The sequence below is a fragment of the Panthera leo genome, chromosome A1 (genome assembly GCF_018350215.1).
Source record: "Panthera leo isolate Ple1 chromosome A1, P.leo_Ple1_pat1.1, whole genome shotgun sequence".
In the NCBI taxonomy this organism is placed as follows: domain Eukaryota; kingdom Metazoa; phylum Chordata; class Mammalia; order Carnivora; family Felidae; genus Panthera; species Panthera leo.
The window spans coordinates 159,937,805-159,954,656 of record NC_056679.1 but is presented as its reverse complement, the minus strand read 5'-3'; the positions used below and the strand labels follow the sequence as shown (position 1 = coordinate 159,954,656).

Sequence of the window (16,852 nt, the reverse complement as noted above, 5' to 3'; positions counted from 1 at the left end):
GAGCCCCACGTCGGGCTCTGTGCTGACAGCTTAGAGCCTGGAGCCTGCTTCAGATTCTTTGTGTCCACCTCTCTGCCCCTCCCTTGCTTGTGCTGTGTCTCTCTCAAAAATTAATAAACATTAAAAGAAAAACATCAACAAAATAAAATAAAAAAATAAAAGAATATATTTTTCTATTTATATTGAATTTTTGAGTTGAAGGAAATAAGCTTATAACTGAATTATATGGAATGTATCGTGCTTTCTTTTTCAGCTACTGGTGCTACTACAACCATCTATGCAGTTGAAGCAGATGGTGACCCAAATGCAGGATTTGAAAAAAACAAGGAACCAGGAGAGATCCAGTATTTAATTAAATGGAAAGGATGGTCCCATATCCACAATACTTGGGAGACAGAAGAAACCCTTAAGCAGCAGAATGTTAGAGGAATGAAAAAATTGGATAATTACAAGAAAAAAGATCAGGAGACAAAAAGATGGTAAGTGTTTTATATTACACTTAATTTTTTAGCAGTTCAAAGGTTATTACTAAAGTTTTGTTAATAAGGAATACATAGTCAAGAATCCCGTAATAACCTAAAATAATTATTTATAGACTTACTGTATTGCACCTCAAGGTAAAACTTTTTAGAAACAGCCATATCTAAATTTCTCCTTGGTGACGGTCATGTAGAATGTGTGTCATATATAATGTAAATATATATGCGTGTAATGTAAATATAATATAATATACAATGTAAATATAGCTTACACATTTTTAAAATTAAAAATTAATGATGCTTCACTTTATTTCTATTTCAATTACTCCCTTATTCAACTGAGTCATATTTAGATGAGTGGCAAAATGGGAGATTTTGTGCTATAGAGAGTGTGGGGGGGAATGGGTTATTTAGAGGAGATTTTTAAGTCTAATTCTGGATTAAAATAATTTTTCAGGTTGAAAAATGCTTCTCCAGAAGATGTGGAATATTATAATTGCCAGCAAGAACTTACAGATGATCTACACAAACAGTATCAAATAGTGGAACGAATAATTGGTTAGTAATAAATGATTCTAATTAAACTTTTATCTTTCCATGCTTGAAATCAGAAAAAATAAATAAATTTACTATTTATACAGCAAATACAGTAGCTTAGTCTTACTGTAATAGGGTAGTATAAACCAGATGGCTAATTTTTGCTTGTGGTGTTGTTTTACCAAAAATTAGTCCTTGGATAAAATTCATTGTAAAAATAAATAAATAACCTGATTTTTCTCACAGCTCATTCCAATCAGAAGTCAGCAGCTGGTTATCCCGATTATTATTGCAAATGGCAGGGCCTTCCATACTCAGAGTGCAGCTGGGAGGATGGAGCCCTAATTTCCAAAAAGTTTCAAGCATGCATAGATGAGTATTTTAGCAGGAATCAATCAAAAACCACTCCTTTTAAAGATTGCAAAGTGAGTATTGTTTGAAATTTGTAATTGTTGAGAATAGTATATATGCATCATAAAAATATTACAAGCTCAAATAAAGAATGGATCCTGCCTGATTTCAGATAGGCTGAGAGAGAGAGAACTGCTTGGTTGGTAGGTCTTACAGGAAATGGTGTTCCTGTAATATGTGGTCTTAGATGTGGCACTGTCTTTTCGCCCTGGTGAGTGAAACTACATCAGTAAGATGATAAATTGGTGGTGGTGTTGTGAAGAGTGGCTTGGGGAGACCAAATAGGAAAATTTCCTGGAAAATAGGTATATATATATGTATGTTTGGTTTAAAAGATAGGGAGTATTTTCTTTGAAGGTAGGAAAGAAAAAGAAGGATGTACCCATAGGAAAAAAGTTAGTACCTAAGATTACCTTGCTTTAATATAGGATGTTTATACTTAAAGTGATTATTAGCAATAGTTTTGAGGATCTATATACTAGTAAAACTTGTTTTCTTATTACAAGATTGAATTAAGTTGATAATGGTAATTAAGAAATCAGAAATTTAAGCCAGTTGTATGGTTTATTTCTGGGTCAGGGCTGCAGCAGCAGTTAATTGAATGAATTTAACATAGGTTTTGTTTGTGAACTATGTGAGACCCCAGGTATTTCAGCCAGAACTTATTTCTATCATTTTTTGTCCAAAAAGGGCAAAATATTTCACTATACTTTGTTATAGTAATAGAAAACTGTCTTTCGATGAATCCTGAGATAACATCTTGAGTCATGGAATTTCTGATTTTGATGATTTGAGATGAAATGTCAAAATTTATGGTAAAAGCTGAGATTTTCATGTCTTAAAATAATTTCCCACATTTAATGGTTCTTATTAACATTTATTTCTACTAAAGGTATTAAAACAAAGGCCAAGATTTGTAGCCCTAAAGAAGCAGCCATCCTACATTGGAGGACATGAGAGTTTAGAATTAAGAGATTATCAACTGAATGGTTTAAATTGGCTTGCTCATTCTTGGTGCAAGTAAGTATATTTTGAATTATCTGTTTAATTTGAGAGCATACGAATTTTACAAGTAGAGGATTTGGAAAAGATTTCCACCAACATGAAGGGTAAAGACTGGTTTTTATATGCAGGTTTTCAAATTTCCTTAGTATATAAATAATGCTTATTATATACTAAGAAGAAGATCCAGTGGAGTTTGAGGTTTAACCTGTTTGCTGCAGTACTCCATATTGAACTTAAAATCAGCATACATATATATATTTCTATCCCACAGTCCTGGACTCTTTCTCTTCCAGTTATTTCTAATATTTAGGCCTCTTCCCCTGCCCCCCCCCCCCCCCCACCCCGGCCCTGCCCTGTGTTTCTTGTTCTATTCTTGGCAATATAGGTAACCCTAGGGTGCAGATTTTTTGTATTTAAATTTTACTGTAGCTATAGTTTATCCTGCTGTATATTTTCTTTCTGCTAATTTTTTTACTTATTTAATATGTCTGGACTCTATCACTTGTAGATTGTGTTCTTGGCTGCATAACTGATTAAAAATAATACGTTAATCTTTAAGCTTCTTTTGTACTAAAATGGTAAACTTTGTCCACTTAAACTATTACAAAGGCCTTTATTTACATTTATTATTTATAGGTAATAAAAGTGGTATATTGTTTGTATACCTGTCAGACTTATTTTAACTGTTCATATAAATTTGTACATAGGTTATGAAAAAAAGTTTCTTTACAAATTTGAATCTTTATTGCATACGTAATTTTTGTTTTTACTTTGTAGAGGAAATAGTTGCATACTTGCTGATGAAATGGGCCTTGGAAAAACAATACAGACGATCTCATTTCTCAACTATTTGTTTCATGAGCATCAATTATATGGACCTTTTCTGTTAGTAGTACCACTCTCCACTCTTACTTCCTGGCAAAGGGAAATTCAAACATGGGCTTCTCAGATGAATGCTGTGGTCTATTTAGGTGACATTAACAGCAGAAATATGGTAAGTTGTTTCTCCACAAATATAGAAATCTAGATATACTTGTCTTTCAGGATAGGTATTGTATGTGTCTTTGTAGTCTTAATTTTTAGAGTAAAACTTGCCACAAGTAAGTGCTCAATATGTGTTTAATTGGCTGAATACTAAAAGTCAATTTTCAGTTGAATGTTACTTTATGTAATAATTTTTTCTCCTAATTTGTTATGGAAAATTTCAGATACACATGAAAGCAGACAGAAGAGTATAATAAACCTCCATGTTACTCATCTCCAGCTTCACAGTTTTTTAATGCATTGCCAGTTTTGTTTCCTCCCAGATATTGTGAAGCAAACCTGAATATCATTTCATCCATAAATGCCATGTTATTAAATGAATTAATCACTTATGTTTTGTTAAATGAGAACTTCCTTTAGTGGAAAATGTGTAAGAAAAATATATCTGCTATTTTTTGTAGGTTCTGATATGCTGTGGCATTTACATTTTATTTATAAGTAAGATTAGTGCAGCTTGTTAGGCATTGTTAAGAATAAAATGATTTTTAACGAAAATCTAAATAAAATAATTAAAATGATTTTATTACATAAACATACATTTTTTGTGTGTATTTTGAACAGATTTTATTTTAGATATTCAAGTACAAGTATACTTTTCATAATGATTATCTTAAAATTATCTTTAAAATTTATTGATAGATAAGAACTCATGAATGGATGCATCCCCAGACCAAACGGTTAAAATTTAATATACTTTTAACAACTTATGAAATTTTATTGAAGGATAAGGTATGTATTACCTATGGTTTTCTGTTTGGTGTATATCCATTTTTCCTTTACCATGTGTTGTGGATAGGATGAGAAGATAACTTAAATCATGGGTCAGCAGACTGCATCCTGTGGGTCAGATCTGGTTTATTTTTTATGACCTTTGAATTAAGAATATTGTTTACATTTTTAGTGGGTGTAAAAACCAAAGAATATGCAGCACAGGTCACCACACATTTGTCTGCACAAGCTAAAATACTTCATGTGAGTCTTTACAGGAAAAGTTTGCCAACTGCTGACTTATATATGCGACGAGTTTGGCATAGTGCTTTGATTTGTAAGATCTTTGAAAGAGGAGGAGAATACCTAAAAGGATTAAGCTACCCATGGATGAAGCATTGTACTAAATGCTTAATAGATGTTGTCTTATTTAATTCTTTATAGTTAATATGTCAAGTAATTCTAATCTATTATATAAGATCCTGCTGTCATCTCTACTTTATTGGAAAGAAAAATCATGTCTCAAAGTGGTTATTGAGCTTGTCTCTTGGATCATGCAACCAGTAAATAGTAGAATCTGGCCTGTCTCTGTTTTAAGTCAGAGACCCATATTAATATACACAGATCCACAGTGTTTAAAGGTCATACAGTGAATTATTCCTACACTTGGAGTAAAGACACTTCCAAATTTACATCTTACTTTCTCCAGATTGACACTAATAGAAGCTTCTGCCCTTCGGCTAAAAATCTTTTGTAAAAATGTTTAACTGTTTTAAATGATAGTTATCATTTAATTTTTTAAATTTTTTCTCTCTCTCTTTTTTTTTAGAATGTGTATGCTATTATGCTCTGTTTTCCAGTGGGTGAATTAGTCATGGAGGGAACTGTATTTTGCATGTTGAGTTACTTGATTTGAAGATTCCAATAAATCTTGAAATAATACGTAGTTTTTATCTGAAAACAAGACAAAAGCATGTTCTCAATTTTAATTTGCCTCAGTTTAATAATTTGAATTTCACTTTTCTCTTAAAACATTAACTGTGTTCTTCTGTTCATTTTAAGGCATTCCTTGGAGGTCTGAATTGGGCGTTTATAGGTGTAGATGAAGCACATCGATTAAAGAATGATGACTCTCTTCTGTATAAAACTTTAATAGACTTTAAATCCAATCACCGTCTCCTTATTACTGGAACTCCTCTACAGAACTCCCTTAAAGAGCTGTGGTCTTTGCTACATTTCATTATGCCAGAAAAGTAAGATAAGTTAGGATATGCAATTTTAATGTTAGTTTTGAATGTTAAGCTTAGCAAGAAAATATTAGTATAGGTAATAAGGTCTGTAAGAAGTATTAATTGTCCTTGAACATTAGATTACAGATTTTTAAGAAGGAAGAAAAAAGGGGGGCGATGCAGCATTTCACATTTCTAATAATATTTTAACTTTTCAAATTTGTAAATAAATAAGCTTGAGTCATGTGTAATAAATTACAACAGTTGATTCTGCCCATGTTCAAAATATACTTTGCTTGAAAAACAAACAGTATCATTCTTAGTACTTAATATTAACAATAACAACAGTAATAAGGTACTGGTAATCCCTTTTTCTAAATGGGGAAAACTAGACTAGCTAAGGATAAATAACTTGTCTAAGATCACAAAATTGCTCTCTTTCATAGATTCAGAACTTTAATATATTCTTTGAGAAATATTTTAGTGACAATTCTGTACTTGAAAATATTTTATTTAATATCTTTAACTCCAGGAGAATCCTAATTTTCATAAAATAACCTATTTTTCACCTTTATGTAGATATAAGATGGATTTCTTGGGAAGGATAGTCCTTAGAAGTGACTAATGTTAGCTAGTCTTTTCCTGAAAGTCTATATTTTGCTTATATGTGACTACCCTGAAAATTTTCATATGTAGTATGACTTTTTCAGTGATTTTTCCATTTTCTTAAATTTTTAAGGTTTTCTTCCTGGGAAGATTTTGAAGAAGAACATGGAAAAGGCAGAGAATATGGTTATGCAAGCCTCCACAAGGAGCTTGAACCATTTCTGTTACGCAGAGTTAAAAAAGATGTGGAAAAATCTCTTCCTGCCAAGGTTGAGCAGATTTTAAGAATGGAAATGAGTGCTTTACAGAAACAGTATTACAAGTAAGCTGTAAACAGAGCACATGTTCTGGACCTTTAATTCTAAATAATCGCCCTATCCTTGTCTCATGGAGGTGCTGTCTCTCCTCCCAGTAGGGTCTTAGAGCAATAACAATTCTTGAATATTAAAATAGGTTTATATTATGACATATTGAAGCAAAGAGAGATCAACTTGTCCAAGATAACAGGTAACCTAAGATTAATTAAATCATCATTAATTGCATTTGTCTACTTTATGCTCTTTTAACATACATAGGGTTTGTTAAATATTAGTTAATATTGACTACTTAAGTGTTAGTGATACTAAGGCATTATTATATAATTATGATAGTTACATAATTGACAGAGGTAGAGGCCAGAAAAAGAAAGTTTTAGGACACACCCTCTTTTTTCCCCCATGTGGAAGAATATTGATTGCACTTTAGATAAATTATATATGTCGGAGCACCTGGATGGCTCAGTTAAGCATCCGACTCTGGCTCAGGTCATGAACTCTCAGTTTGTGAGTTTGAGCCCCACGTCAGGCTTTGTGCTGACAGCTGGGAGCCTGGAGCCAGCTTCAGATTCTCTGCCCCTCCCCTTGCTCATGCTCTGTCTCTCGTTCTCAAAAATAAACATTAAAGAAAAATTATGTATGTCAGAACTATACATAATGTTTCAAAGAATCAAAAAGAGAATATTTATCCTAATATCTGTTTAAACATTTAATTGCATAAAATCCATGGCTACCTGCGTTTGGATTTTCAGAAATTTATGATAAAACTGTAAGTGCCATACATAAAAAAAACACATTCATTGCATGAATTTTAGGTTTGTATTATGGAAAATCTCAAGCATATACAAAAAGAGGATGACATAATAAACCCCCAACACTCAGCTTTGTTTTCAATTCAGATAGCCAGTCTTATTTTATCTCTAGACATTCCCATTTCCTATCATTTTGAGGCGAATCAGAGATAAATTATTCCAAGTTCCTTCAAAGACTAACCTTATAAAAATGAAGAAAATAAAAGGTGGTAGAAGACAAAGTACATCATAATGAGAGGAAATGTTACATAGTTATATAAATAGTTTGGAGTAATAAAATCTACCTATAATTTTTCTACAAGTTGTAATTGTAGTGTGTTAACTGTAATTTAGAGAAGGCATTGTGGTTAAACCAGGTATGCTCATGAGGTTTTTTTATAAGTCTACGTATTGGTTGCCTAATATACTAAGATTTGTTGGAAGGTTAATATAGATAATAGTTAACCATTAAAAAAATTTTTTTTTAATGTTTATTTTTGAGAGAGAGAGAGGGGGACAGAGCGTGAGTGGGGGAAGGGCAAAGAGAGAAGGAGACAGTGTCAAACAGGCTCCAGGCTCTGAGCTGTCAGTACAGAGCCCGATGCGGGGCTTGAACTCACGAACCATGAGGTCATGACCTGAGCTGAAGTCAGACGCTTCACTGAGCCACCCAGGTGCCCCGATAGTTAACCATTTTGAAGTAACTATGGGGGGAAAGGGATTAATACACTATACTCACTATGTTACATTAAGCCTTTACTGTATATTGATCGGATTCTCAGTCTTATGAACAAAGTTCACGAGTCTTCTGAACGATGTTTGGACCATAGTATATCCAGTTGTGAACTTCATAATGGTACAGTTTTGCTTTGGTGCTTGTTTTTTTTTTTTTTTTTTATGGTTTTAGAATTCATCCTGGTAATTGTTCTCCTAACCATCATTTTCATGGTATTTTTTTTCTTTAAACAGATGGATATTAACTAGGAATTACAAAGCCCTCAGCAAAGGTTCCAAGGGCAGTACCTCAGGCTTTTTGAACATTATGATGGAGCTAAAGAAATGTTGTAACCATTGCTACCTCATTAAACCACCAGATAATAATGAATTCTATAATAAACAGGAGGCCTTACAAGTAAGGATTTTTACTTTGTAGTAAAGCAAAATTCTAGAAATGTTTATTTCAGTTATAACTGAAAATGGCATGATGCTTTAATATATTGGTTAGAAGTTTTCTTTGGTTATGGTATATTAAATAATGGTGTTATTTTCTCTGTCTTTATTAAAAAAGCCTTCAGAATTATAATTTATACAATTATTTTGATCATTTTTCTAAAAATGGATTTGTATGGACTACCAAGAGTTATCCAGTAGAAATCCTTTAGTATATTCTTAAATGACAAAAATTCACATTATGATGCTGAATTTGTGATATGGCAAATGAAAGTTTTTTAATAAATATATATATATTTTAATGTTTCTTTATTTTTGAGCGAGAAAGACACCGCACGAGTGTGGGAAGGGCAGGGAAAGAGGGAGACACAGAATCTCAAGCAGGCTCCAGGCTCTGAGCTCTCGGCACAGAGCCTGACCTGGGGCTTGAACCCACGGACCACAAGATCATGACCCCAGCTGAAGTCGGATGCTTAACCCGTTGAACCACCCAGGCACCCCAAATGATAGTCTTAAGAAAGGCATCTTGAGCTTAGAGTTTACACTTCCTATTGCTTCTGGTAGACAGATGAGGTGTGAAGAGGGCCACAATTGCCATTCAACCACAGTAGTGCTTTAAAAGAGCTAGGTTCAGTGGCTGATACATATAAGTTAAAATCTGTTTTCTTTTAACCTTCAGCTGTTTAGTTGCTGCTGCTTTCAATGTATTGTTTTTCAGCTGAGATTTTTGGAGAAGTAGTGTAATAACTAGCAAATATAGTGAAACGCCCCCCCTTTCCCCAAAACACAGTGAAAACCTAGGTGCTAAATGGCAAGGAAAATTTTAGCTTAAATCGTAGATAAAAATGATCCTAGAAAAGGTTCTAGAAAATTTTGGAAACTGAAAAATAAACTTTTTCAACATTATAAAAATACAAAATCTCAATTTTCAATAATTAAAGAAGCTAAAGTTTTAAGTGGGGCATTTGTTTCATTTGGTTGATTCTTTGCACATGCTCACATGCTCTAACCATTGTAATTTATTGTTTCCTAGCACTTAATCCGTAGTAGCGGAAAATTGATTCTTCTTGACAAACTGTTAATTCGCCTAAGAGAACGAGGCAATAGAGTTCTTATTTTTTCTCAAATGGTGCGGATGTTAGACATACTTGCAGAATATTTGAAATACCGTCAATTCCCCTTTCAAGTAAGCATTTCATTTTTTCCTTTTTGTTGACAAATTTCATCGGATCTTTACAAAATTACCTGTGAAATTCTTGTGTAAATGAAGTATAGATTTTTTAATAAACTGTATTTTCAAGATAATATATCTCTGTTTTAAACATTTCTATTTGTCATTATTCCCTTTTTTCTTCTTGACCTTATATTTAGCAGCAAAGTAATTTTTCTATTCTCTAGTCTTTATTTTAATTTTGTATTTCTCTTCTATGCTCAAATGTAAATGGGCAGCCTTATGAATTAGGCTTTATTTTGAGGAAGGGAGAGAGAGCAGCCTTTGTGAATGTTACCAGGACTGCTGCAGATTCTTTTGCAGTGAAGGGGAGGGTGTGCTTTTTCCTGTGCTCACCCCCCCGACCCCCGTCTCCCTCCTTTCTCTGCAAGCAAAAACAGCTCCCTGCCCTCTGCAGCTTCTCCCCCCCCCCCCCCCCCCCCCCCAGTTCACCTCTCCGTGCCGTGTACCTGCTGAGTTCTGTAGTTTAGGTTGTGCAGATTGTTGTGTTAATCCTTAAATCAGTTTTCTAGGTGTGCAGGATGGTTTAGTGTTGATCTGGGTGTATTTCATGGATGTGAGACGCAAAAAAAAAGCTATGCTGTTCCCTCAACAACTTTTTATTCAGTGCCTGCTATGTGTCAGCCAATATCAGGACTGTTACAGATTCTGAAGAATAATATTCTCATAATTATTCTAATGCATAATTTACTGAATAAAACTTTCAGATGACTTTAGGGAAGGTATTAAAGACCAAAATGAGCTTATATTCCATCTATTCAGTGTTTATGTTGAAATCTATTCAGTGTAATTAAAGCTAGTATGAATGAGTGTTTAATGTTAGAGTCAGGTGCTAGTTTCAGTACTTTTCTAATAATTTATTTAATCCTTATTTAATCCTTTCTTGAACAGTGCCTAGAACATAGTGAACATTCACATAGCTAGTAAATGATGAATGTTAGTGCAGGCAATAAAATAGAAGTAGAATTATAATGATGAATCTCAACAGACATCATTTGAGGGACAGGTCTTTGGTGATATGAACGTGATTGAGAAATATATGGTCATTTAGGCTAGGGAAAAATATAGAAAAAAGTACTATTGTTTGATTTTCTTAACATCTTTATTGAGATGTGATTTCCATTCCATGCAATTAATTCATCCATTTAAAGTGTACAATTCAGTGATTTTTAATATATTCACAGAGTTGGGCAGCCATCAACACAATACATTTTAGAATGTTTTTATGACCTCAAAAAGAAACAGTACCCTATTAACTATCACCCTGTTTCCATTCCACCCCTCTATCCTTACCCCATTCCTGTGTTGGTTTGTTTTTAGACAAATTATTGTGTTTACATGGTCACACAAAACAAATAGTAAACAAGTGCTGGTAATTAGTTCTCTGCCCCTAATCCCTTCTCATTCCAGTATTATTTCCCAGAGAAAATTATTTTTAACATTCTTTTAGTTTAGATCATGCCTTAATAAATGATATACACTGGGTTTTCTTTTTTTGTTCTGTTTTGTTTTTTTAAATTTATTTATTGTGAAAGAGAGAGAGTGAGCAGCAGAGGGGCAGAGAGAGGGAGAGAATCCTAGGTAGGCTCCGTGCTGTCAGCACAGAGCCTGATGTGGGACTCAAAGTCATTCATCATGAGATCATGACTTGAGCCTAAATGAAGGGTCAGATGCTTAACCGACCGAGCCACCCTCCCTGGTGCCCTGATATGCCACTGTTTTTAAGAAGTTTTTACTAATAGTAATTTTTAGTGAAAATGAAACCAGTAGCACATTTAAATTTTTAAAAAATGTTTATTTATTTATTTTGAGAGAGACAGAGTGAGAACTGGGGAGGGACAAAGAGAAGGAGAGAGAATCCTAAGCAGACTCCACTCTACGTGGAGCCCATTCAGGGGATAGGGGTGGCTGGATCTCAGAACTGCAGGATTACTACCTGAGCCCAACTGAGCCCCCAGGCACCCTAAAATTTTTTTTTTAATTTTGGACATCAGCTAATGTTTAGTAAGCACTCAATATATATGCCAGACACTGTGGTAAGTGTTTTACTTTGTTCTCTCACTGAATCCTCTGAATTTTATGAAGAAAGTACTATTATGTTCATTACCTAAGAAAGAAACTGACAAGATGAAGTCAGATCACTTGCCCAAGGCACCCATGGATATTGAAGATACTCAGATGCAGGCTTTTTGACTCAAATCAGTTACTTTGAAACTTTAATCAGGGGCTTTGCTGTACCTCTTTTCTCAGAGTTTCTGATTTCAGTACACTCAGTAGATCTGGGATGGGGCTCAAAAATTTGCATTTCTAAGTTCTCAGGTGACAATGATGTTGTTGGTCCACTAACCACACTGGATTTCACCACTGTTTTTAAAACTGTGGACTGTAACCTGTTAATGGATCTGGGAATCAATTTAATGGGTTGTACCAACATTTTGAAAAAATGAAATAGATTTTAATATATGAGGCCATATCATGATACATGTGTCATGTAACTTGCTGTGGATGTACAGTTGTGTACTCATTCACATGTAAAATTTATTTCTTACAGTGAGACTCAGACACAATGATAGCCAATGCTATTTACTATTATTATCTGGGAAAATAGTCCTAATGGTTAAGAGCACAGACTCTATAGACAGAATGCTTGGGCATTGTTTTCTTGCCTAACAAGTACCTTCTACTCTTATAGTCTTAATGAAAGTAATGCCGCATTTTCATACTTAACTTCATAATTGATTTTAATACCTTTTTAAATATTTGATTCTGTTATGTGAAGTATTTTAATGTGTTTTATTTTAGAGATTAGATGGATCAATAAAAGGGGAGCTGAGAAAACAAGCACTAGATCATTTTAATGCTGAAGGATCAGAGGTATGAATGCTTTTAAAACTAAATAATTTTAGTCATAATTTTAGTAAATTATTTTTGTCATTACTGTTTTTTTAAAAAAACACTGACTTTTTTAAAAAAAGTCTTGTTAGCTAGTTTTACTTTCTAAATGAGGTTTTAAAATCAGTATTTTATGTTAATCTGAAGAATTTTGCCCTTATCAATACTGTTTCAGCATAGAACAGTTAATTTGCTTCTAAATAAATTATCCCATTTTCATTTAAAATTCATTGTAGATTTGGTGTTCATTATTTCCATGTATATTTGTATTTTGGAATCCTGTTGATTGATTTTGCTAGAGGTTTTTGTATTTTATTAGTATTTTTTAAAACTATCTTTCAGTTTTATTGGTAAAATACTTTTAAATTCAAAAAACCAGTTGTAAAATTCTCTTGCTGATTATTCATATTCACGGTTCAGAAGAATTTAAAGTTGAGCCTATTTATAATTTCTTACAGGATTTCTGCTTTTTGCTTTCCACAAGAGCTGGAGGTCTAGGAATTAATTTAGCCTCTGCTGATACTGTTGTTATATTTGATTCTGATTGGAATCCACAAAATGATCTTCAGGCACAGGCTAGAGCTCATCGAATTGGGCAGAAGAAACAGGTATTTTTTATTTTGTTTATTTTGCTTTTAGAATCTTTTTTTATGATTAGTGTTTGGAAGTGATTTTGGTTTATTCTCCTGGAAACCTCATCGGAACACAGTCATGTTGCTCTTTAACATGTAAAATACTAAGGAACTCAGATTTACCAAAATCACCTGTAAGGTTTGACAGAATTGAGGTAACTATGCCAAAATAGGATCATGCCCTCTCTTTTAGTCAAGAGTGTTTACAACTGTAGAGTACAGTGTTTTTCATTCAATACATAAACCTTAAAATGTATTTACTTAATTTTAACTATTGAAAGAGATTTTGCTTAGTATATTACTACCTTTTAGTTAGCCTATATTTTATCCATTTGCCTATAAAATTCTTTATGCAAACAAGCCATTCTAAATTTGTAGTTTTTGTATTGCTCTCAGTAATAGGCCTTGAGAAAAACCATCTGTCATCATTCTGATGTGTTTGTTGTATTTTAATTGATTTACCGCCATCTAGGGCAGTGCTTCTCAAACTTCTTTAATGCAGAAGATATGAACGAGTAGCACAGAAGGACTTCACGCATTTATATTAACCTTTAAAAATTTCATATTTTCTATTTAAAAATGTATCCATCATTTTAAACCAAAAAAGTATTTTACCCAAATAATTCTCATAAAGCTATTTCATTGGGAATATAGTACACTTCTTTCTGTAATTTTTTAATAACCCTGGAACAATGTTGTGCACCCTTAAGTGAAATCTTGTATTTAGAGTAGTAGTTCTTAACATCATCGGATCCAGTGACCCCTCTTTACAACAACTCTTTTTAGCAGCCCCTCTTCCTTGAACTGGATACATGAATTTGGAAGGTAATTTTAATGCCCTAACACCAATTTAGGTTTAAAAAAAAAACAGAGTTCTTTTTAAATATATATGTCTATATATTTTTTACACTTTTATTAATTTATTATTTATTTATTTATTTTTAAAATTTACATCCAAGTTAGTTAGCTTATAGTGCAACAATGATTTCAGGAGCAGATTCCTTAATACCTTAATACCTTATTACCCTTTTAGCCTACGCCCGCCTCACACCCCTGCAGTAACCCTCTGTTCTCCGTATTTAAGAGTCTCTTATGTTTTGTACCCCTCCCTATTGTTATGTATTTTTGCTTCCCTTCCCTTATGTTCATCTGTTTTGTATCTTAAAGTCCTCAGATGAAGTCACATATTTGTCTTTGACTAATTTCGCTTAGCATAATACCCTCTGGTTCCATCCATGTAGTTACAAATGGCAAGATTTCATTCTTTTTGATTGCCGAGTAACACTCCATTGTGTATATATACCACATCTTCTTTATCCATTCATCCATCAATGGACATTTGGGCTCTTGCCCTACTTTGGCTGTTGTTGATAGTGCTGCTATAAACATTGGGGTGCATGTGCCTCTTCAAAACAGCATACCTGTATCCCTTGGATAAATACCTAGTAGTACAATTGGTGGGTCATGGTAGTTCTATTTTTAATTTTTTGAGGAACCTCCATATTGTTGTCCAGAGTGGCTGCACCAGTTTACATTCCCACCAGCAGTGCAAAAGAGATCCTCTCTCTCTCTGCATCCTCGCCAGCATCTATTGTTGCCTGAGTTGTTAATGTTAGCCATTCTGACAGGTGTGAGATGGTATCTCATTGTGGTTTTGTTTTGTGTTTCCCTGATGATGAGTGATGTGGAGCATTTTTTCATGTGTCGTTTGGCCATCTGGATGTCTTCTTTGAAGAAGTGTCTGTTCGTGTCTTCTGCCCATTTATTCATTGGATTGTTTGTTTTTTGGGTGTTGAGTTTGATAAGTTCTTTATATAGATTTTGGATATCAACCCTTTATCTGGTATGTCGTTTGCAAATATCTTTTCCCTATTCCATTGGTTGCCTTTTAGTTTTGCTGATTGTTTCCTTTGCTGTGCAGAGGTTCTTACTTTGATGAGGTTCCAGTAGTTCATTTTTACTTTTGTTTCCCTTGCCTCTGGAGACGCGTTGAGTAAGAAGTTGCTGCGGCCAAGGTCAAAGAGGTTTTTGCCTGCTTTCTCCTCGAGGATATTCATGACTCCCTGTCTTACATTTAGGTCTTTCATCCATTTTGAGTTTATTTTTGTGTGTGGTGTAGGAAAGTGGTCCAGGTTCATTTTTCTGCATTTCGCCTTCCAGTTTTCCCAGTGCCACTTGTGAAGAGACTATCTTTATTCCATTGGGTATTCTTTCCTGCTTTGTCAAAGGTTAGTTGGCCATGTTTGTAGATCCATTTCTGGGTTCTCTATTCTGTCCTTTGATTGGAGTGTCTGTTTTTGTTACAGTACTGTACTGTCTTGATGATAACAGCTTTGTAATACAGCTTGAAGTTCAGGATTGTGATGCCTCCTGCTTTGGTTTTCTTTTTCAAGATTGCTTTGGCTATTCAGGGTCTTTTCTGGTTGCATACAGATTTTAGGATTGTTTTCTACCTCTGTGAAGAATGCTGGTGTTATTTTGATAGGGGTTGCATTGAATATGTAGATTGCCTTGGGTAGTATTGACATTTTAACAATATTTGTTCTTCCTACCCAGGAGCATGGAATATTTTTCCAATTTTTTGTGTCTTCTTCAATTTCTTTCATAAGCTTTCTATAGTTTTCAGTATATAGATTTTTCACCTCTTTGGTTCGGTTTATTCCTAGGTATTTTATGGGTTTTGTTGGAATTGTAAATGGGTTTAATTCCTTGATTTCTCTTTCTGGTGTTTCATTATTGGTGTATGGGAATGCAGCTGATTTCTGTGCATTGATTTTTACATCCTTCAACTCTCCTGAATTCATGGATCAGTTCTAGCAGTTTTTTTGGTGGAATCCTTTGAGGTTTCCATATAGTGTGTCATGTCATCTGCCAAGAGTGAAAGTTTGACCTCCTCCTGGCCGATTTGGATGCCTTTTATTTCTTTGTGTTGTCTGATTGCTGAGGCTAAGACTTCCAATACTATGCTGAATAACAGTGGTGAGAGTGGACATCCCTGTCTTGTTCTTGACCTTAGGGGGAAAGCTCTCAGTTTTTCCCTCTTGAGGATATTAGTGTTGGGTCTTTCATATATGCCTTTTATGATTTTGAGAAAGGATCCTTCTATCGCTACTCTCTTGAGGGTTTTTATCAAGAAAAATGTTGTATTTTGTCAAATGCTTTCTCTCCATCTGTTGAGAGGATCATGTGGTTCTTGTTCTTTCTTCTATTGATGTGATGAATCACATTGATTGTTTTGTGGATATTGAACCAGCCCTGCATCCCAGGTATAAATCCCACTTGATTGTGGTGAATAATTTTTTAAATGTACTGTTAGATCTAGTTGGCCAATTTCTTGTTGAGGATTTTTGCATCCATGTTCATCAGGGAAATTGGTCTATATTTCTCCTTCTTAGTGGGGTCTTTGTGTGGTTTTAGAATCAAGGTAATGCTGGCTTCATAGAAAGATCTTGGAAGTTTTCCTTCCATTTCTATTTTTTGGAACAGCTTCAAGAGAGTAGGTGTTAACTCTTCCTTAAATGTTTGGTAGAATTCCCCTGGGAAGCCGTCTGGCCCTGTACTCTTGTTTTTTGGGGGGAGTTTTTTGATTACTAATTGGATTTCTTTACTGGTTATGGGTCTGTTCAAATTTTCTATTTCTTCCTGTTTCAGTTTTGGTAGTTTTTATGTTTCTAGGAATTTGTCCATTTCATCCAGATTGTCCATTTTATTGGCGTATAATTGCTCATAATACTCTTATTATTGTTTGTATTTCTGGTGTGTTGGTTGTGATCTCTCTTTCCATTCTTGATTTTATTTATTTG

The 16,852-nt window shown here is 33.9% G+C and overlaps 1 protein-coding gene across 2 annotated transcripts in view; it reads left to right on the top strand.

Moving 5' to 3' along the window:
• CHD1 (chromodomain helicase DNA binding protein 1) overlaps positions 1-16,852 on the top strand; it is a 76,141-nt gene that overhangs the window by 32,472 nt on the left and 26,817 nt on the right. For both annotated transcript variants that reach the window (XM_042944378.1, XM_042944370.1), the window contains exons 8-19: positions 254-479; positions 937-1,037; positions 1,263-1,441; positions 2,320-2,447; positions 3,210-3,426; positions 4,116-4,205; positions 5,247-5,437; positions 6,153-6,341; positions 8,094-8,256; positions 9,328-9,480; positions 12,328-12,399; positions 12,876-13,025. In XM_042944378.1, coding sequence (XP_042800312.1) covers positions 254-479; positions 937-1,037; positions 1,263-1,441; positions 2,320-2,447; positions 3,210-3,426; positions 4,116-4,205; positions 5,247-5,437; positions 6,153-6,341; positions 8,094-8,256; positions 9,328-9,480; positions 12,328-12,399; positions 12,876-13,025 — 1,859 coding nt within the window. The remainder of the gene's footprint in view (positions 1-253; positions 480-936; positions 1,038-1,262; positions 1,442-2,319; positions 2,448-3,209; positions 3,427-4,115; positions 4,206-5,246; positions 5,438-6,152; positions 6,342-8,093; positions 8,257-9,327; positions 9,481-12,327; positions 12,400-12,875; positions 13,026-16,852) is intronic.